The sequence below is a fragment of the Nannobrachium achirus genome (assembly GCF_963921795.1).
Source record: "Nannobrachium achirus genome assembly, chromosome: 11".
In the NCBI taxonomy this organism is placed as follows: domain Eukaryota; kingdom Metazoa; phylum Chordata; class Actinopteri; order Myctophiformes; family Myctophidae; genus Nannobrachium; species Nannobrachium achirus.
In genome coordinates, this window is record NC_137820.1 from 14,141,292 (window position 1) to 14,164,649 (window position 23,358).

At 42.7% G+C, this 23,358-nt stretch overlaps 1 protein-coding gene across 1 annotated transcript in view; it reads left to right on the plus strand.

Annotated features, from left to right (window-relative positions):
* Positions 1-23,358, plus strand: part of ccdc33 (coiled-coil domain containing 33) — a gene marked incomplete at both ends in the record, with an annotated part of 95,061 nt that overhangs the window by 52,484 nt on the left and 19,219 nt on the right. Inside the window, 3 exon segments of the mRNA XM_080736875.1 lie at positions 5,708-5,739; positions 6,188-6,413; positions 7,273-7,365. Of these exon segments, the coding sequence (XP_080593001.1) occupies positions 5,708-5,739; positions 6,188-6,413; positions 7,273-7,365 (351 nt within the window).

A 23,358-nucleotide genomic window follows, 5' to 3' on the forward strand; every position in this document is an offset into this window, starting at 1 on the left:
GGGCTCATTTCCTATTGGGCCCCCTCGAGAAGGGGGCGGTACTTTTTGGGAGGCTATATTCTATATATATATTTAGAAGGGCCTTTTTGGTATTGCATCTGAAATGCTTGGAATTAGAGACAGACAGAACATGCAATTTCAATATCTGAGTGGTTGTTTAGGCTAAAACCAGTATAAAACCGTATTATGTATTTATATAAAATATATATTTTTAAAGGCATGGTGTTGGCCCTTTAACTGCCAAGATATAAATCTGCTTAAAAGGGTGGATAAAATCTGTTGTGCATAGTGTAGACGAGTAAATTGAGTTTCCTGTCTAATACATTAATATGTATGATCAATTAGTCTGATGCCTATCAGCTTCAGGCATAAGAGGAAATGCAAGAAATCACTATATCGTCGTTGTCGGGCAGAAACCTCGTATCTCCAAATTTCAAATTTGTACGTTCTTTCACCAAGTAAAGCCCTGCTTCATCGTACAAGGCCGTCGCACAAAAGTAGTGAAAACAGCAGATCTACAAGCACACAACGCCTCGCGGCGCGAGGCGTTGTGCGCTTGTAGATCGGCTGTTTTCACTAGTTTAAATCATTTAAAAAAAAATTAAATGCAAAACGAACGGTTTTGGACATACAAGGTTTTCACCCGACAACGACGATATCTTGTTCAAAGTGTTATCAGCCCCTGTTGGTATGCAACCTTAAGAACCATGAACCCTTTAAGCTCTGCTGAAGTTCAAACTCTCATTCATTGCAAAATAGGATTTGACTGGAAAAGCAGATTTGCTTTTCCAGAGAGTCAGCTGTAACATACATATAATCAAACTCTGTAAGCACCCTTATGTGATTACAGAGGGTTCCACTGTGTCCACAAATCCCTTTTTTTCTCTCAGCCATATTTCACATGCTATAGAGCAGGGGCAGGCAACCTTTTCAGTCACTTAAGATCTGCTTAGCTATTTTCCAAGGCAGGTGAGATCTACCATCCCCACACACTGAAAAACACCACCGCTTGTATGTCTTATTATTGGCTGCTAATTAGAATAATACAAACATAGAATGAGTCAACAATTTAATATGAATATAAAGTCAATATTCTGAAAAAAAAAAGAAAAAAAAAAAGGTTTTATGCATATCAATCAAACAATGATCCAAAAATAATATACAGCACTAAAGGTTTCATGTATGTACACTTTATTTTTCCGTTCTACGGCACATAAGTACCTCAGTTCCTTCTTTCTCTGTCTAAGTTGTCAGCTGGGAAAGCATTGTGAAATCGTCAGGTTTTTTTTCACCATCACTGCGCAGATTATGCTAATCTGAGACAAATACATGCTTAAAATACTGATGACAGCACTTTATCCAGTTTAATGTATGTGCATACATATGCATATACACATGTCAGTTCCTTTTTTTTTAATCTCGGCTGGACTGTGTATGTTCCCTTCCTTAGCCGTCGCTGTGCAGGTGTTGCTTATGAGACATACTGTATTTTTTCCATTTGACATGGCAAAGTGGACTTTGTTCTTTATATCTTTAGTCACACAGACATTGTCTCTTCCTGAACTTGTTGTTTTTTCATTTCATCTCTTTAGTTGTGGCTAAAAAATAGTAATAGCCTATTAGTTGGCATCTAAAGAGGTAACACACCTGGACATAAACTGACAGGGCCATTGCTACAGTATGTTATTTCAGTGGTTCTCAACCTGTGGGTCGGGACCCCCTGAGGGGTCCCCAAATCATTTTGGGGGGTCCCCAGATGATTAACTTAATGTGCAACATTGTTTTCTCACTCAACAGTAAACAAACCAACATAAAATGTAAGTGTATAAAGGGTGTCTGCATATTTTTGTAAAGTGACAATTTAAGGACTTTTTAATACCTCTAAAATTACAAATTAAACATTGGCCAAATTGTCAAATATTAGAGGCAGAAATTGTGAAAATAGCCGATCTACATGCTCACAACGCCTTGCAACGCGAGGCGTTGTGAGCATGTAGATCGTCTATTTTCACAATAGAACCGTGTTATACAAATGTTATGCCTCAACTCTTAGTGCTCGTCAGAGTGGGCGGTCACCAGTTAAAATATGATTATTTTGGAGGTCACGGTCTGAAAAGGTTGAGAACCACTGTGTTATTTTGTGGTGGCCACTCTGCTGTTATGATTCACTGGGGACCTGGGTTCACATTCAAACCATCAAACCTGAGTGTGATTGGGCGGTGGACGATATGAATGGACGGTTTTGTCTGGGTTTTCAAATTGCTCCACGATCGACCCCTAAAAGAGCCCTCGCAATCGACCGGTCGACCTTAAAGACATGGTTGCCCACACCTGCCATATAGCCACTTAGCTAGCTAGTAGCTACAAGGATACAGCCCTACCGCTTGCCTCAGATACTAAAGAAATATGTGCAGGCGCCACTTGCCTGGTGGAGAGGGTACTAAACTTACTTTATTGCTCTTTAATAATTGCTATACAACATTATTATCTTAATGCAGCCTCCTTTATGGGCTCTGAGAGTGAGGATGCCATTTACTAGCTCTTGGGAGCAGAGCAGGGCATTGGATCTCTCTCTATCTATGTGCCTGGTTACCCTCACTCCTGCTGTCTGGCTTCTTTACGAGCTGTGATTCATTGTCAAGCGGTGGTTGTATGATATTAATAGATATTTGTGCTCCCACGAAGGCTCTCCTGTGTGCCGCGAATACATTCGGGTCCCCAGACAACACTTTTCAGAGGAAAGAAAACAATTGCCGAGGTCATATACTATACACGTGGCGGTGTGTTGACAACAAAATGCCTAGGGGTTTATTCAGTTCAATCAGTAGTTTGTCTGTGTTCCTTTATATGATTAAAATAAGCGGAAATCTACAATGGCATCAAACTTTAGCCTGTTGCTCAAGGTCATGGTGCACAATCGTATTTTTGCAGCGTACTGTATACTATAGCCATATACTGCAGTTAGAGGTCACACATAATGTACTTCATGGCAAAATTCTCTAATTAGCACTAACATCAAAGGGTGCCCCTCCATGATTTTAGTCTAATTTGCATAGAAATAATGGGGCACATGAGAGTGTAAAGCCCAGCGTCTGTCATCCCCTAGAGAGAGAGGAGAGGTGTGACTGAACAGCAGTGATAATTGTCAGTGAGCTGTGATTCTCTGGCTTGAGCCACCGACTGAATGTGGGTTTGTAGTGAACAAAGAGACGGCGAGGAGGACCAAACAAGTCTTATTGACTTTCATTGGAACTGGAAGTATATAATAAAAAGAAATGTATGTGAAGGAAAACATGCCATGAAAGTGTTTGTTTGTAGTGCTAAACCAAAGTCCTATACAGCAGTTCCAACGTTTGGCATTGAACCATCAGACCTGGTTGCTTCTCAAATGGAGATTCAGACACTAGTCTGAGAGCCTGATATGATTTGTACTTGGGCTTCTCCTGCTTTGCTTCTGAACCAGGAGCTCGACAGGATGTTGATGTGACGACCTTGTATTGAATCAGCCTATATTAATTTTTATCGCACAAGAATGAATTCTTGACACACCCATATAGCATATAATATGTATAGGCCTACGTATGTCCATATTTACTCCGTCATATTATATTTTGGTGTTTTAATTTTATTTTTATTTTTTTTGTTATCTATACTATATTCGACTGTGGGAAGAATTGATGCAATGTGTACTTTACATGGATGTAATAATTACATATGATGAATGGCATACTTGGTGAGAACAGATTGAGATCAAATGCCAGTGATTTATCTCGGTGTATTAACGCAAAAGAGCTTCAACGGAGGACAGCTGCGGAATCGTAAAAAGAGGGTTGAATAATAGCATGGAATAGGAGATTGGGGTGGTGGGGGGGGGTGTTGAGGGAACAGTGATACATTATTCACGGAGGGGTGAGGGTGGGGGGTGTGCTTAAGTGCCAAATTAATTTGTTTTTTTCCCCTTTCCAGTTGGATGGCAGAATAAATGGGCACCAGCAGTCGTGCAGTAAAGTGCTGTGCATTCATTTAGAGAAGTGTTATTGCTGCACTGGAGCAATATGGTTTTAGAGAAGCAGACCAGCCTGGTGGGTGGAAGAAGTGGTGTACTGTAATTATCTGTGGTTCATATGATGACAGTGATTGCTAAAGGTGCCATGGGGGCCCAGAGCACAGCAGGTGTGTCTGTCCGTGCATGTGGGTGGCTAGATAAATGAGCAGGTGGGACGTTAATGCATGTGTACTTGAACAGTGCGTGCACTTTTTTTTTGGTGTATTGTTTTTGTGTTCATCCATAACGACATTAGCACATTAATATTATGTCTTGAAATCAAAAGCATTTCATTAAAAGGGATTAACATGAGATTGATCTATTGCACCGTTTTTAATTTAGTCATATCCCAAGAGGATCAAACATCATATATCACTCTTAATCTTATCCTGACACTGTTAGCTTCACATCTAGTCAGCATTTACTACAGCTCTTCTGTCAGTAAACCCATTAGAAGACTAATATTCACATTTTGGCCAATCAAATAATATTCTCTCTAATAAACTAGTGTTCAAAATACATTTTTGCAACTGTTTTTTATATATAGTGAAATAAAGAAAATACACTTTGTATATTATTTTTCTGTATGGGTTGATATCAAACATGGTCTGCCTCTGGGTCCATACACAAATGTACGATTAATCTCATCGTCATACTGTATGTTTACAATTAACTGTTCCATACCATTCACCGTATTGGAAAAATCATTGAATTTAAATGAGTGTTGACAGATACGACACAGCATTAGGTAAAGGGTTGCTTGACATGGTGCGCAACCAAGTATAACTCGGGCTTGAAGCATACCAAACAGGTGTTAAGCTCTTTTTTTTACATTCACATTCCAGTATCACTTGCGTGCAAGCAATTCTGACAAGCCACAAATGCTGAAACACAGACATCTGTTGTGTTTCAAAGGAGCGTCAGAACGCCACGTGAATACTAATATCGCCGGATCACTTTATCTGTCTGACATTCAAAGGAGGTAAAGGCTCTGTTTATTCTCTGTGATACAGAGGAAACACTTGAAAGATCCAGGCCTTTTTCCAGTGATGTGAGCCAGTTGGTGTATATGGCAGATGCTTGCTAAGAGATATTCGTTTTTAAAGACGTACGGCACAGTATAGATTCTGTTAAGACATTCCAAGCATGTTTCTTTCCTCCTGCACTGAATTCTTGCATCAACTGAACAGAATTTGTATTTTATGCCGCGTTACTGGTGATACACTTACTGGCGATGAGAGAATTGTAGTGAAACAAATAGTTTAGGGCCGTAAGCTACAGTGTAATATACAGTACACAAACAAAATGGGGTGCTCTGCTTTCTGCATACAGTTAGTTAATCCCTGCTGTGCACATGTTAATCAATGCAGTGAAAACCCAAACAAAGGCGGGATATTTGATGTTGCCCGGCTGCATTCTGCCAAGAGTCAGATAACGGCATGTTGCTTTGTGTGCCGTGGTGTGGTGAAGTGCTGTTGCGGGATGCACACTTGCTTGGCTGACTAATGAGGTGGATTCAGTAAGGGCACGGGGCGCGCTGTACGTCTTTGTAAGACAGGTCTGCAGCCCCCATCTCTGCAGCCTGGTCCCAGGGGAGGCCTCACAGACTTGCTAATTGAATCAAGTACACATGGTGCCTCCCATTCCTCCCTCCCTCCACAGCGTAAGGCCCCTCCCCGTATGAGGGGAGTGGAGTAGGGAAGAGAGCTTGTGCTTTGATGCTATTGTTGTTCTCGTCAGCACTCTGGACAGCGCCAGGGGGCTTCACTGCAACTAGTTGGATGGAGGGGCGCACTATCGTTGCACAAGAGACACTGTTTGTTACCAGTGTCAACACAGAACTGTGCCTAGAGTGGAGAATGGTTTGTTTTAGACTCAGACGTGTGGTAGACCTGAAACAAACAGCCGTGAAACCCCCTCTCTCTTAAAGAGTAAACAGTTCTGTTGTGTTTTTAATGCGACTTTGATTTTCATGCAAGGTAACATCGCCATGGTATTGTTTTGATGTCAGTGGGTGGCCCAGCGTAGCAGAACAAACATACTCTGAGTAGCTGCAGACGGGACTCTGTGACTGTGCATAGCTTAGCGTTTCCTGCACCGTCCGTCTCATTAACCCCCGCGACTACCTCTCTCCATCCGCAGGCACGCGCACAGCGTGGGGACGTGCTCTGAGTGCATGCGGCAGTCCTGCGCCCCTTATTTCACAGAGATGGAACGGGGGTGTGCTTGGTACAGAGCTCTGCTTATTAGATTGCCTCCAGATGCCAGTTTAATGAAGGCTCTGCCTGTGAGCGAACATCCGTATCCCAGGATGCAGAGCGGAGTGGGTCCCAGGAACCATCACAAGAGACGCTGCCTCATCCTGACCGTGTCCCTGTTCGGTGGTTATTCATGTGAACACATCTCTTCTGCTCCAATTGAACTCTTAAACTTTGATCTGGTTCCCTTGTTTTAAAGAACATCTGCCACTGCCACTGCCACTAAACATGTACCGTACCGCACTCAAACTACTTAGTCTTGTTCTTTTATTTCAATATATGAAACAATCATGAACATCTTCTGTCATGGCTTAATGGAGCTACAGTAAATAAAATGTTTTGACCAGCAGCTACTCAGACATGGTGAGATAGTCGCTCACCCCGCATGTAACCCAATCAGCAACTTGTCCCCGGAAAGCTAGGTTACAATAAACTTATGTCAGATATGCTTAAGAGGCTGAAATGTAATTGTGGGAGAACAGCTGGATTAGTTCAGGCGAGGTTCTTCCGCTCATAATATTATTAGTTCGGAGGAGTCTGGAAAATGATTTTCAGTGCACAGCTCCCATTCTGATGATGTGGAGGGTGACATCAACTGATCCTCAGACATGGGGGCGTTACACAGTCAAATTCTCAGTGTTTATTTAACTAAATCGATACAAACATCACCAAATGGATTTTACATGGTTACATTTGCACTCTCTCTTGGGTTACAAACGGATAACACTGATGATTTTACTGGGCAGAGTCCAAACTGTACCTCCAGCCTTATGGTTAAGGGGGATCAATTAAAGCCAGCCTGCAACCCACTAAAAGGCTTTCATTTCAAGGTTATCAAGATGACACGAAAAGCAATACACGACCTCAGAGACCATGTCTGTATTACCCTCTCACATCACCCTCACATCATGATGCCAATCACATTACTGCCGGTGGTAATGCGTTGTTGTGGTGTTGCTGCTGTTTTAGCATCCAGACCCGTCGTCGTTGGTTACAGTGGACACCAGCCAGTTGCCTTCTCTTGACCCTGAGAGCCTGGAGGAGAGCGAGGACACGCCCCCCGTGACTGACCCACTCCCATCCCTTCAGACGGGGGAGGGAGAGGAGGAGGAGGAGGAGGAGGAGGAGGAAGAGGAGGAGGAGGAGGAGGAAGCCCCCATAGCCCCTCCCAGTAGTAACCACCACACCCAGAAGCATCTCTCTGTGAGTCTCTGACCTCTTTGAAATTGAGATTGAGATCTGTACTATAGATGGGACGATAAGCGATATTATCGTTTATCGTGATAAAAAACACTCGCGATAATCGTATCGTGGAGATTTAATTTATCGCGATATCGTCCTCCGTCATGCACTGGAATTAATTCGCCTTTTATTTGCCGAGCTGCATATCCGCTACCACTTAAACCCTCTATAATTGGTACTTATAATAGACGTACTTGATACAGTCTTTTTTTCACTCTATATCAAATGTCTTTGCCAAAAAATAGCCGATCTATACATGCTCACAACGCGTCACAACGTCAGAGTGTACAAAATGTATCCAAATTTGGTTTCGTTTGGTTTTGTACTTATGTAAATACTGAAAAGGCAAGGGGAAAACATTTTATGAACTCCAGTTGCTGTAAAATAAATCTGGTTTATGTTTTTATGATCTTCACAACCACCAGAATGCATTGTCTAATTTGACATTATAATGTCCCAGTACTTTTAACCTGGTTGGAATTAAATATACATGTATAAAACTGTTCCGCTGCTATATTGCTATACTTTCAGAAGCCTTTTGATTGAGACTGATCAATAGAGACACATTTCAAATTCATCAGGCCTGCTTATAAGGTATTGATTTTGTGCAATGGGCTGCTCTAAGTATCTGATTTCTCTCTCTCTCTCTCTCTCTCTCTCTCTCTCTCTCTCTCTCTCTCTCTCTCTCTTTCTCTCTCTCTCTCTCTCTGTTGCATTCAGAACTGAGACTTGGTAGCCTCAGATTGATCTTTTGCAAATGATTATTATTTCCACCTGGCTTTTAGGGTAGAGTTGAAAGCTTGAGATGTAAATATACATGTGCTAAAGAACGAAAAAATTGCAACGTCGCTATAATTTCCCTCTCTGGACATGTTTATTCAGTGCGTTGGCCTTGCTGTATACCCTATACCTATAGTATGCAGAAATAATTCTCACTGGAATTGATTCCCTGAAATAACATTGACCTGACTGCACACTTCCCATCAGCAAGGATTCAGCTTGGATGGAACCAACCGTAGGTCTTTGATAGTGAAACTGCTGTCTGTTCCACTCAATCCCTATACTTTGTTGTATGACTCGCAATGCATTGCATTATTCTGTACTATAATGTCATGGTAGAACGTACTTAATGCTGTTAATAATCACTTTTTTTTAAGTTCCAGAAAGGATTATTAGCGTTGCAATTATGTCAATGTTAACGGAAAGCATATGTATTTCTTTATTGGCAGGGTTGTCGTACTCCCTGCAGGCTCGGCCCAGGGGTTCAGTGGGAGGATAATATATGCAGTCCTGCTCCGGCAGAGCTGCAATGTACAGTAATTTCCGAGCCCCCCGCCGCCGGGCACTGTTGTGGTTTGAGAGTATTGCAGGCCGAGGGAGGGGGAGGGAGGGGGAGTGGGAACAGGTCTTGAATAGTAATAATGATACTAGCACTTTCCATCACATTGCAGCTGTGCAGTTTAGAAACAGCAGCACAGAGCATCCCATTATGGGAGCTGTCTCTCAGCACTCCTCAGACTTCACAGGCACATCATGGGGCCTGTGGTGGTCACTCAGCTGACCTGGAATGGAATGGTCCCACAGTGACATCTAGTGGCTTCTGTGTTGGTGTGTGTGTAGCTGCAGCCAGTCCCCACTTCTTGTTTTACATTCACATGATTTAATTTAAATGAATGGCAATTTTAATTGTTGGAAAACTGTGCTGGTTTTCATGGTTCATGACATTATCATATAAAGTATAATAGGAGTCCCACCTAATGTCATATGTAGCCAAGCCTACAGTATATTCTATATGTATTGGTGTGCTTTGTACCAATACATCTAACCAAAGAACAAAGGAGGAATAGAATGAATAGTATGTAGTGTATATATATATACTAGTAGATATTTATATATTTCTGTGGAATGAATGTTAGAACAACTCCTCTGATATGGCAGTTTGGGTTCTTCTCTCCTTATCAGCCCTGTTGTTGTTATCTACAGTATACACAAACGAAACAAATAGGACTTTTTTTGTAAAGAAATGGGACTTTTCAGCAGTAGTCTCCTTGTTATATAAGAATGCACTGAAGCAGACAATTTAATTCTCTTTTTTTATTGAATTCTTTCCACCTTATGTGTATAGCGTAAGTGGTAAGAGAAACGGGAAACTCAGGGCAGAGAAGTGGAAGGACATACAATACGTCTCCAACCAGAATTGAAGCGTGGACATTTTCGATTATGCGGTCGACAAACTATCCGGTCAGCTACTGGGCACGCCTCAGACAATTTAATTTTCAAGGCTAATAGGCATTTGAAGCCCAAATATAATGAAGTCTTCGGATAGCAATACTGGCCAAGACAATATAAGGCGAGCTGGCCTTGAGAGACAAAAGCGGGGAGTAGAGCAGACAAGAGGCATGCGTGGGTGGTTCATGAATGTGGGTGGCTCGGTCTGACTCTAAAGACGAGAGCTGAGGGAGAGACTTAGAGACCTTGACCCACCCAGGGTTATCAACAGCCAAGGCTGTGAGCGAGAAGAGTGGGGGGGGGGGGGGGGGGGTGTTGTTATATGGCAGGGCTCCAGGCACATTTATTATTCCCACTCGGACGTCGAGGTCCACTGGAAGTCTGCCATTTCGTCAGATTAAAAATGTTTTCATTAATGTTTCAGCTGGCATTTAGTTTTTGAGCATAGAATAAACCCTTTTGCAAATCCCGCCCCATTCTGCCCTGTTACTATGATGGGACATTAACCCTGGGCAGATTGTTTTTATAGTGGAAGTGGATGGGATTTTTTTTCCCTTCATAGCCTCATTACAGCTATATAAAGTACCAAAGGAAAAACACCTAGGTGATATTAATAAAAAGGGAAGACAAAGGTACAGTAGTTACATTGCAAAACAGGGGATTTACCCGAAAATATATGTTTTAATTTGTTTAATCCCAGTGGGACAGAATCCTCTTTGCAGATTCTTTTATAGTGGTAGTGGATGCGATTTTTTTCCCCTTCATAGCCTCATTACAGCTATATAAAGTACCACAAAAAACACATCTACGTGATATTAATAAAAAGGGAAGAAAAAGGTACAGTAATTACATAGCAAAACAGTAGTTTTCCCCCGAAAAATAAATGTTTTAATTAGTTTAATCCTCTGGATCAGAGATAGAAAGAGAAGCGCATTGCATCTTGGGTACTAGGAAGAGGACAGAGAGAATGTTTCTCCTCACATAATAGGCTGGCTTTTCGTAATTCTGCCCATTTAAATTATATGTACCCAATCGTGACTCTTAGACCATTGATAAGGTACATGTGAACTAGTTTGTTGAAGCTTATTCGTTATGATGAGCGAGATCGCTTGACGCTTGCCGTCGCTATCACCGTACCGGCCGATCTCCGTGTCGCGCACTGCGGACAGTTTTTGAAAGGCTGAAGCAACATTCTCCACTGCACAAACTCCACCCCCGATAGCAAAAAGTGAATGTTTTTTTCTGGTTGGCCAGTCAGGGAGTCTCAGGGACCAATCAGAAGGCTGACAAACGGTCTATTGACAATTTACTATTTAGGCATTTAGCAGACACTCTTAATCCATAGCGATTTTCAATAAGCATAAGGTAATACATCAAATGCACAGAAATAGTAATCTAAAATGGTAGGTAAACCAAGAACAATTGACAATTCCGTCCAGGGGCTCCACTGGGAGTTTCACTGTCAAAAGCCCCTGAGCCCATTCAGCACATGCAGGCTATAATTCTACCGTTAAAACAAACAGTGGAGTCATTAAGACGGCTCTTATCAGGCTTATTTACTGGCAATTCTGCTGTTTGTGTTTACGGTCTCCTCCTGTGGCGCTCAGATAAGGCCGGAGTGGGGAGGCGGGAAGCCACTCTGCATGCTCTTCCCTGGTGCACGGGTCGGCCCGGGCTCTGCTGTTTGAAGTGCCAGGCGGGGGGGAACTGTATCCAGGGGCGTCACACCAAATTCTGGGCCCTGGGTACAAGGATTCACTGCGGGCCCCCCATTAATGTTAACTATTGAAAAATAGCAGATATACAAGCTCACAGCGCGGCACCGAGTGCCGCGCTGCGAGCTTGTAGATATTTTTGAAAAAATTGTGAAAATGTGTGCCAAGAAACCTATGTTTTCATGTCAGTTTTCATATCAAAATATTTAGTTCCAGGGACCCCCCAGAAGCAAAATTTGAGTCACAAACGTTCGCTTTGAAAATACATATATCCAAAGATTTGCACACATTTTCACGACTTTTTCAAAAAATAGCAGATCTACAAGCTCGCAGCGCGGCACTCGGTGCCGCGCTGTGAGCTTGTATATCTGCTATTTTTCAATAGCTAAAGTTACTAGGGCCCCTCCACCTTGGGGCCCTAGTAACTCAGTCCCACTTTCCTACCCCTTGTGACGCCCGTGACTGTATCTGCACTGTGCAGCTTGTGGAATGCGTGTCGAAAGGGAGCTATTCTCACATTCTCCCCACCTCCCCGTCAGCCTCACATGCAACACCGTGCTCAGGCTCCGATACAGATGTAATGCTCCACAGATGAAGCTGTCCCAGCTCTGCCGGGCTATTGTCTAGCTGTCTTGTATCGGCTCAGCGCCAGCTAATGGCCTATCATCCATCCACGGAGGGCTGTCTATCAAGAGACCCCAATGAATAGCCCCGGCGCGGTCATTTGAGATGCGAACAATGTCCCGTACAAAAACTGGGTTGAAGGGTTAACTACTTCATTCCTCATTCGTATCTGATGTTGGAAATGTAAATGTTGTCCACGGAGTGCATAGTATCCCGTCAGCCCCCCCCCCTGTGCCTGTCCTCTTTTTGGTCGATATGAAGCTAATGTAAGTCTTTAACCCTCCAATGGACCCCCGGCTAATGCCATTAATTCCACTCTGCCCATGATTAACGGTCTTCTCCAAGGTTGCATAGAATACCACAGCTGATGAGTGCACACCAAACAGCAATACAAGCAGCCATCTCTTCTATTCTGGACGGAATGTACACACCGTAACACACACACACACACACACACACACACACACACACACACACACACACACACACACACACACACACACACACACACACACACACACACACACACACGCACACACAGGTTTGCAATTACTACTTTGTGGGGACATTACACATAGTCTACTATATTTGTGGGGACATTCCATTCATTTTTAACCCTAACCCTAACCCTAACCCTAACCCTTAACCTAACCCCTAAACACCTTGTGGGACACTAAAATTTGTCCCCACAAGGTTTTTTTCTCCGATTGTACTATCTTTGTGGGGACCTCATGTCCCCACAAAGTAGTAATTCCCTGTCCCGGAACACACACACACACACACACACACACACACACACACACACACACACACACACACGCGCACACACGTGTGTGACATTTATCTGGTCATCCTTCGGTTCATTGGACCAGTTTTTTTATGGCGATTGCTCTATTGACCTGCACTCTCAGACACAGATGGGAATGGAGTGGCAGGTTGCCAGCTTTTAGACTCGGATGATCTCCAACGCATGGGCTTCCATCGCGTGTGTGTGTGTGTGTGTGTGGGTGTGGTGTGTGTGTGTGTGTGTGTGTGTGTGTGTGTGTGTGTGTGTGTGTGTGTGTGTGTGTGTGTGTGTGTGTGTGTGTGTTGTGTCTCTCCACTCCCAGCACCATAATCACATCAGCTGACTGTCTGACCTCTAACCTGTGTTTTGGGAAGAGGCGGGGGGGGGGGGGGGGAGGAGGAGGAAGGGTGTGTCGCCATCTTTGGACCCTCAGTCTTGCCCTCTGATTTAAATCCAATCCTGGTGACAGGAATGCCAAAATTGGAGTGATGCATTGCGCGACAGACACACCTACCACCCACTCATCAATCCTCCTGCCCTTTCAACAGGCTCACACGTGATGTGATGTGATGTGTCCCTGATAGCACACATTCATATGCATGAAGTATATACTTTATACATTGAACTTGAATGCAGCATCTTATGTTGAAAGAATTGCCCTCACTGTGTAGAAATCCACACCACATCTCCAGTATTGCCTTTTTTATGCTTAGTTTAGTGATGTTATGAAGTAACGAACATAGCCGACCACAGCGCAACGCGCTGTGAGCTTGGAGGTCTGCTCTTTTCAATATTTTCACCAAAAGGCCCTTTTAAAAAAAATAATCAACCCCTGCCTCTCTAACATTCTCTGCACGTCCCTGCATTAACAGTTTTACTGCCAGATGTTATTATTTATTTATTGGGTCTTGTGCCAGCAAAAGCAGCTTACCTTTGCAAGGTTTTCCACGAGTTTCCTACGCCCCATAGTGCATTGCGCAAACGTCTGCACCGAGGTTCCGCCGCCGATTTACAAGCTCACAACGGGTTGCATCTGCGACGCGACGTGAGCTTGTATGTCTGCTGTTTAACCCGGAAGTTTGGTCCTGATAGTCTCCAGTAAACTCCCACGGAAACTTGTGGATAGACAAAGATCTTTTTTTTTTTTTTCTCATTACATAGTGCACTTTGGTCATACTAGCAGTAGAGGGCAGCCTCATGCAAGAATTAATGTGAAATGTCCGTGGTCGGCTCCCATCCGTCCAGGCCACTAAATCGCTACAGAGCAATAGACCCAGAGAAAATAACAAGGAAGCGTTTTGTTACTCCATTGATGCTAACGTCCAGTGGGTTTTTGATAGCACTTTTACGGGAGATGTGTTAACGGTACACACCCGCGCGACCCCTCATCAGTTTACAGACATGCAGAGTGCAGTCTTGTGTTTTTTATGCACAGTGCAGGATAGTTGTATACTGTAGGTGTGTACTGTCGTTGTCAGTGTTGTTGGCATAGAGGTAATAATATATAATAGAGAGCGGACTGCCCCGCTACCCAGCTCTCCATTTCAATGCAAGTTGCTCAGTGGCGTTTGAAGCACAGATATAAAAAGCTAGTTGCCTCATTCACCGCTGCAGTTCATTGGAGCGACCACGTCTGACACTGACGTCAAAGTGACTACTTACTGGCCATTCACAGCGCGTCTTTTCGGGGACTTGTCAATTCAATTCAAGTAGCACACGCAGTAGCACGCGCAGTAGCGTTTAACTGCACTCCCAGGTTTGACCAGCAGGCTAAGGCTGCTTCAACAGTCTACCGTGGTTCTGGGAGCTTGGCTGTTGGACCCAAGTGCACAAACTCAGACATCAAGCCAACTGAAGCAGAACGACGGAGAAAAAAGAGAAAAGAAATATGTTTTTCACAAACTTAAGTTTACCAAGAATGACATATAAACAATGATGACATTGATTAGCACAATAACTGAACTCATCACATGATACTGGCAACAGAGAACCTGACACACCCTATGACGCAGCACTGAACAGAAACGGTCTTTATTTCTGTTCCCCAACTGGTTCTGGGAGTTTGGCTGTTGGACCCAAGTGAACAAACTCAGACACCAAGCCAACTGAAGCAAAACGCCGGAGAAAAAAGAGAAAATAAATATGTTTTTCACAAACTCATCAATGATACTGGCAACAGAGAACCGGACACACACCCTATGACGCAGCACTGAACAGAAACAGTCTTTATACTCTCAGCAGCTCATCACCAAACCAGGCTCAGCTGGTCCTCACATGTGACAGCTATGACACTCATGAGCACAGCAAGGGAGGGGCAGATGACCACTCAGATGCAAACAGTCACATAGGCCCACTGTAGAGGCCGTGGTCACGACCATCGTATACTGTTGTTTCTGTAATGACGGTGCTTCTTATTTTCTTGCGCCAGCAGAGCTTGCAAGTAGAGTGATGGTTGTCTGTGGGTTATGTACCGGTATGTATGTACTGTATGTAGGCTATATGTATTTGGCCTATGAGGGAACACTGCTCCCTCATTGGCTAAAGGCCCAGCCAATGAGGGAGCAGCGTTCTCAGTGACATCACCACCAACCAACAAGTGCGACCTGATACAGGCGATACAAGTTGGCATCACCCTACTTGCACGCTCTGCTGAATTGGTGTTGAGCCTGGCCGCACATGTCTGTGCCCACAAGATGGTGGTATACTCTAGGGTATAGCATCAAAACACTGGTATAAGTCAAGTCACATGACAGTCTTCTGCCATGTTGGCGGCATAGCTCAGGGGTAGAGAAACCGTTACTAGAGCACGAAGGGTTCCCGAAGGGTTCCCAGTTCGAATCCGGGCTCCCCCTGAGTTAATGTCGAAGAGTCCTTGGGCAAGACTCTGAACCCCTAATTGCTCCCGGTGAGTAGGTTGGTGCCTTGCATGGTTTCCTCCGCCACCGGTGTATGAATCACTGAAACTCACATTCACGTGTCATCAGGTGAGGTTTTTAGCGCCTACAAGAAAAACTGCTCTGAGCAGGAAATGCCCAAATAAGGCATTTCCTGTGTACACTCCCTTTAAGCGACCCGCAAAGCTCGGCCAATGTGATGATGTCATTATTGATGTCATCTTAACTCTGGCTATATGTCTATTTATGTATATATATCTTTCTAAATTGGATATTGTGATTACGTCTCTAGATTTTATTTCTTTGTTTACTATAATATTATTTTTTAAACATTTTGTGAAACCACCTATGTTAGAGGGTTTACAGAAAGACACACTTAAGAAAAGGCGCAAGTTTGCTCCTCGTCAGAGTGCAGTCTTGTTTTATTCGATTTTCTTTTTTTAATCCACGTTATAATATCCGAGCTTTAAACATAATCTACATCTTCCACGCTTGGGCGGGGTCCCTTGTGGGTTTAAGCAACATTAACGTTTTCGTGTTTCTTTGAGCCCTCAACGTCATGCTGCCTTCTGTAAATGTCAGCTGGTGTGTTAGTCATTACACTCAGCTTGTATCGCATTTTGGAAAGGTCACGTCAAGACGCAAGGGGGGAAAAAGCAGACACTGATACAGCTGTGCTATGGTTCAACATGGCCTAGAGCCTAGCCTGCTGTTAGCTAGGCTTTAGGGACTGGGTGTTCTCTATGATTGGCTCACTGGCTCGGATTTCACTGGTATTTCTCATGCACTGTAGTCAGGGACGTGCTGGGCCCCTGATTCAGCCTGGGAAAAAGAGTTGGAGAGGCCCTCATTGCGCGCTATAGAGAGAGATCTCTCTCTATAGCGCTGCTGCTACTCAAACATTTGCCATTTCAGATTTCAGATCATGACAAGTGACAAGCCAGTGGGCCAATTACATGAGTTATATTTCGTCATTTTCGGCTGGAAACCTTGTATGTCCAAAGCCATTTTAAAAATGATTTAAATGATGAAAACAGACGATCTACAAGCACACAACGCCTCGCATCGCGAGGCGTTGTGTGCTTGTAGATCTGCTGTTTTCACTACTTTTGTGCGACAGCCTTGTATGATGAAGCAGGGCTTTGCTTTGCAAAAAAATGTACAAATTTGAAACTTGGAGAAGGCCGACATTTTATTTTGATTTTTTTCCTAATGGCCGGCCTGGACCGGCTGGGAATGAACCGGCCGTTCGGGAGTTGTCCGCTTTTCCCAATGGCCAGCACGTCCCTGACTGTAGTGCTGTAGGGCCTGAATAATGTTAGGATCTGAGTCTCTCCTGAGTTTACACGGGTTATAAATATTAGAGAAGGACAGTTACACTCCTGAAGACGTTAAAAAGTACAATATTTGTCATCATATTTTGGAGATTGTGTTTCATTGATAATACAAAGGGGAAAATGTAATATTTTCTAAGATAGCTTTAGATCAGATGAAAAATTGATCGGATCCCCACCATGCCGGTTATGTTTCAATTCCGTGTTGTGCAAATCATAATTAACAACAGAAAACAATGAGGACAGCCTTGGACAGACTTGAAAAATCTACATTTCCATGACACCTACATGGAACAATTTGGTAGCCACAATAAAATAATATGTTGTCACATCTGTAATTAAAGTCTTCTAAATGTATTTATTTTTTGTCAAATTGCATAACAGAAATGTTAACATGAGCACAGGACACATGTCATGCACCATGGATTCTAACATGGGAATAAAAAAAATAGAATGTTTAGTTTAGTTTATGTGTGTGGGGCATTAAATGGCTGAGAAACCAGGGTGTGCTATACAGTAATTGTTTTCAGTACCATTACCATTCATTCCACCCAGAGATGAAAAGTTCACCCAGTCTTTTTTTATTATTATATTATAATTTTTTGTACACATAAAACACCATTGATACCGGCCTTATGAATGGGTGACAGCCGCAGCGTTCACCTTTCCTGCCTTATGCTCTCCCTGTTTTATGTGTGAGATCAATGGTCTCACCGCAGCCTAATGGTAATTGACAGTGCTTGATGTATATTGATAATCCTTGGCTTTGCTATCACTGTGTTCCCATATGGAACGGCGTCGGCTGTCAACCCCAAATGTCCTTGAGTTGCAGTTGTGCGTGTCCTTGAGTGTGCACACATTCAGGGGTGTGTGCACCTTTCTCTAACGCCATATTTCTGCATAGCCTTATACCCTCATTCCCAACTGCTTGCACAAAGATGCCTTTTTTATTTTTTGTGCTGACCAAGCATATATATGATTACGCAGTGGGCTATATGCCTGCACTCCTGGGAGTCCAATAATTAGATTTCTTTAGTGCCACATGCCACTTTAATTTCAGTCAAACAATTGGTTAAATTGGATTTCAAATAATTTGATGTTATTGGATGTTGTCTCGTTGCAGCTCAGTCATTACCATGCTAACATCATTTTAGTAATGTGACCTTATGACCTTGACTGCTCTAAAGCCTCGATTTGTAAATCATATTACTGAATGATAGTTCATATGAATATTGACTCGGGTTAATAGCATCAGTCAGTAAGAAGAGTTAGTGGTCACTGCCGTGTTGATGCAATGATTCTCATTCAAAGATTTGAGAAGGACTTTAGTTCAGCTATGATAATTACATCATATTTTATGATGTAATCATAAAATATGGTGGTTGTTCTTTGTTTTGAATATTATCCATGAATATTAATCAGATTTCCTGCTGGTATTCTGAATTGTTAGTCATGGGTGCTTCTGCTTTCATCTCCATCCTTCCTCTGTCATCTGTTATCATCTCCATTTATTGCGCTGATTTCAGATAAATTAGTGATAAATATCTTTTTACAGAGAGTGTAAAGATTTTTGCCCAAATGGACCTCATTGGTCCCTTAGAGCAAATCTTTTACACTTCAATTTGGCTGTTTAACATTATGGCTGTAACTGTTGAATAAACAAGACTAAAAATAAGATGGAATCGGCATGTGGATCGTTGTGAGAAACATGCTGTACCTTGATTCTCACTGGGCGAAAGTCTAATTAAGGTAACCACAGCAACAGCACTGACATCAAACTAGAACCAACTAGGCTGTGATGGACTCCAAAGCTGAAGGACAAGAGCAGCTGTGAAAAACATATTTCTTTTCTCTTTTTTCCTCCGTCGTTCTGCTTCAGTTAGCTTCAGCTCTCCCCGCCTCCTCATTTCACACCCGTTTCACCTGCGTCTCCATTAGCGCCCAGGCTGCCATTTCCTCTCCAGCCTGTTGTGGCCAGATGGACGGATGGAAAGAAAGAGAGGGATGGCAAAAGAGGAAGGGAAGGGACAGAGAGAGAAAAAGAGTGAAAGACCAATGCCCACAAACTCACAGTGCATAGCATCGACACGTGAGCTTGTAGAGCTGCTATTTTCCACAACCAACACCGTTGTATGATGAAGTATAAATCAGGCTTTTGTCAGATAAACAACCCCTCTACGCCCAAGAAAAAGGAACAGGGTCGTAAAAAGAGGGAGAAAGGAGAGATGGTAGGGGTGTCAATTGGGTATGGCAGGGGTATGCAGCTGCCATACCCTGGGTCCAGGGGGGAGAATACAAGTTACTTTAAAATATAAATCCATGAATGTCTCTTTGTCTATTTGTGCTGGTTATGTTGTTAAATTACAGTAAAATAACTACAAATGCAAAATTTAACAAGGTATTATAATTATATTCTCCACACTTTTATCTCCCCATCTTGACAGAATAGTATATTCCCAGGTTCCGCAGGTCAGCTGCACAGGTGCAATTCATTATTGTTAATTGTGGCACGTTTACGCCAAGTTTAGCCACACTTGAACAACTGTTCCAGACTGCCATATCCAGCCCAAGAAACCATAGAATTTTTTTGGGGAAAAAAAATAGAATGTATGTATTCTATGGCAACATGACTGGTGTCTTGCACGCGCGCCTTCACGCGCGTGCAAGACACCAGTCATGTTGCCATGCCTTACCTTTTTCTGAACTGACACCACTGAGAGATGGAATGTAGGGGACGGCAGGAGATAGTGGAGGCAGAGAAGGCTCCCTGGAGCGGCTGTGTTCTGGCAGGCTAATTGAAGCGGTGTGTGGCGTCCGACTCAGAGCTGTCACTCCACTGAAGAGGCCATTTGCTGCATTTTGCAGGGTGTGTTTGGAATTCTGATGGCTGCTTTGCGGAGGCCCCCCGGTGACCTCTGTGGCCAACCTGGTGCCACAGAGGTCCTGCTCTCCTGCACACGAGCATTCATGCATCGTCCATTCCCCTCACCAACTCTACACGGACTCCTAACCATTCGGGGGCATATGCAGTGATTGCTGAATGCGACATGTGAATTACGATTCATTTTGCTACATTCAACGTGGTATTGGAGTCTGCCAACCGTTTCTCCCCCGCTGATGAGATTAAGAGAGCACATAGCTGCAAGGAAGCAGTGAATTATTGATCATGAATAAAAATTAGTCGGTTATGGAAATATTTATCTTAATGCTTAACACTACACTCGAGAATTTGTACGTGGCTGTTGAAAATTCCATGTAAATTAGAGTTTAAGATGAAGGAAGGGAATTGCATAAATCCTAAATTACTTATCCGCTGTTTGGGCCAAGGCAAGGTAACATTTTTGACATTTTTTTTAAACGTTTGAACCAGTCCAGTGGTCTTGTGGTTAGAGTGTCCCCCTGAGATTAGGAGGTCAGGGGTTCAATCCCCAGCCAAGTCTTACCAAAGTCTTACCCAAAACCTCCCTGCCCCGAATTTGCCCTCAAAGGTTGGATTGAGGGGGTAAGTCTCAGATTAACACAGATGTCAAATTGTTAGCATTGTTCCTGCTGCTTGCATTTAAATGTGCAAAACTCCTATCGTGTCATCAGACCAACAGGTGTTTACTCAGCTGAAATGCACGTCGTCTACTACAGATGGATAAAGACATGGAGTTCTGACACGACGGGATGAAGACATCCAGGTCTACTCCAGAGGGATAAGAACAGTGTTTCAGTTTGCAAAGTCTATTCTCTTCCTCCCCCATCTTTTATAATTGAGTTGAGGTTCTCAGTCAGATCCAATGATCTGTACCTATTATCTAGACAGATCCATGGCCAAAAGATAGTCATTGATCTACAGCGTGTGTGTGTGTGTGCGTGCGTGCGTGCACGCTCGTGTGTGCGTGGATAGAAAATAAATATATACTGAAGCACTCTACCAAATGTAATTCTAAATGTACGGCTTCACAATTTGTTTGACTTTAGGGTTTAATATAAAATGTAGGCTATTATTTATATAAAGTATTAGACTAAACGTAATAATTGATAGATTAAAAATCACATTGCATGTGATTTCTTCTTTCAAATGGTAACGCCAGAGAAAAGACAGACGGAGATCACACTAGTGTCACAGAATATGTACTAATACTACTGAGCTGATGGAATACTAAATGCCAATATGCCATGAGAGAGAGAGAGAGAGAGAGAGAGAGAGAGAGAGAGAGAGAGAGAGAGAGAGAGAGAGAGAGAGAGAGAGAGAGAGAGAGAGAGAGAGAGAGAGAGAGAGAGAGACTGTCTCTGTACCTGTATTTAAAAATCTAATGTGCACCTTCACCTATTGTTGGGACACATTGTTTCTTTTACATGTTGATTTGACAGCAGGCTCTCTCTTGAGTACTGTACTGAAGTACATTTTGGATTTTTATTATAAATGTTCAAAATGTTAATACAGCAATGCATATTAATGAATGGGCTGGTATGATATTGAAAGCAAACAAGGACAGCAACAAGTTTTGATTGATTGATTGATTGATTGATTGATTGAATGCACCATTATTGAAGACTTTATTTAGTTTGCATAGGAAAAGGTACAGTTTCATGACGGTACAGTTCACTGGTACAAGGTCAACTAAAAGGAGATCCTAGATCCTACAAGCCCTCTAATATTAACCAAACCTATCAAGTACCTCCTCTACAGAAGGTATGGCACAGCACATGCATATCTATACTTATACTTTAGTATTTACTTGAGTAGTTTGTCACCGTTCAGCAACAAATATTTAGAGTGAACCACAGGCACCGCACAGCGCGCTATGTTGCCGTCATTAGCCAGCATCCATCAATCTCCTTATTGAGGCTAAGACTACATTCATGTGGGGCCTGGCCTTCACTGAGACGTCACCTCCCTTTAATTGCTTTGATTTTTTATATTTTTTTGCTTGCTGCTTTGAGGCATAAAGATATGGTTTTGAATTCTCTCCTGATGCTAGAATGCCCAGGAGGGATTTTGAACTGCCAGTTTCAAGCAGGATATTACTGCAACAATTTGACCATTTCTTCTCTATGGCTGTATAATTGCTTTGCTTATTGTTTTAATCTCAGTTGAATTGGAAAAGCGGTATCAAGGATTGTTATATTGTATTCTCACATCACAATGGAGTCACTGTTACTGCTCTGAAAAGTTACCATGGCTGGTGTCTTGTTGTGGTTACGAGATAACGCCATGGTAGCACTATAACCTTCTCTGCTTTCTGTGCAGTGCTATACCATTCGGTTCATTTATCATAGTCATTCATTATTCTAATAAAGCTGCAAGATTCACTATCAAATGAAAGCCTCTAAAAAGACGAAGTCACTCTCCAGCCCCGCGACTATTCAGGTAAGCTGAGATCCAGACACAGCAGTGGTTTGTCATAGAGAGAGGGAGAGGCAGGTAAACAGTGCTTCATGTCATCATGGTTAGTCTCTGCTCCCTGGCAACCATACCATCATGTAGGCTGTAGGCTGTACAAACTGAGCATGCACTGGGACTGACAACTCCATACATATACAGTAGTGTTGGGCTGTTTGACTAAGGGCTCTCCAGTTCTAGAGTGGACACTTTAGTCCTTATTTTGTTTTCCTAGAGTGATGTAACAGCATCTATGTTGTTGAGATGAAGAGGTATTACAGGCCATACACAAGCACTGTGAGTATTCAGAGGTTAGCACTGCTCCACTTATTTGAAACATTTGCATATATAAACATGATATGTATGAAAATGAGTGTTGGCTTAGTCTTTTTTTAAACTAAACAGCAGTTGTACTGTACAAATACTGTATTCTAAAGTATACTATGTGAATGTTGTTGGTCTGTTTTTAATTATGTATCCCTTGACAATTGATAATTAATGTTTACCTCCTCAGCAGATGCCATTTATGATTTATTTCCATCGATACCGTCAAGCTAGGGAGTTTGCACTGAATAATTTCCTCCACTCTTTTATACCAGTAAACTGATGCAACTATAAAGTGAAGTTGATGTTGAGTTAACGGTATATGACAACATCTAGCTACATGAGAAAAAGGGGAGAATGTTAGCGCTTGTGATTTAGTCAGATTGAATATGATAACCGATTTTCCTGTAATTTATTTATTGGGCAGTAATTCTCCACAAATCCAAAATACTGTATACTAAGATAATAGGTAGCCATCTGCTTTCACTCTATTAAATAATTTCTGTGACTCAAAAATTGCAGTAATCGAGATTTT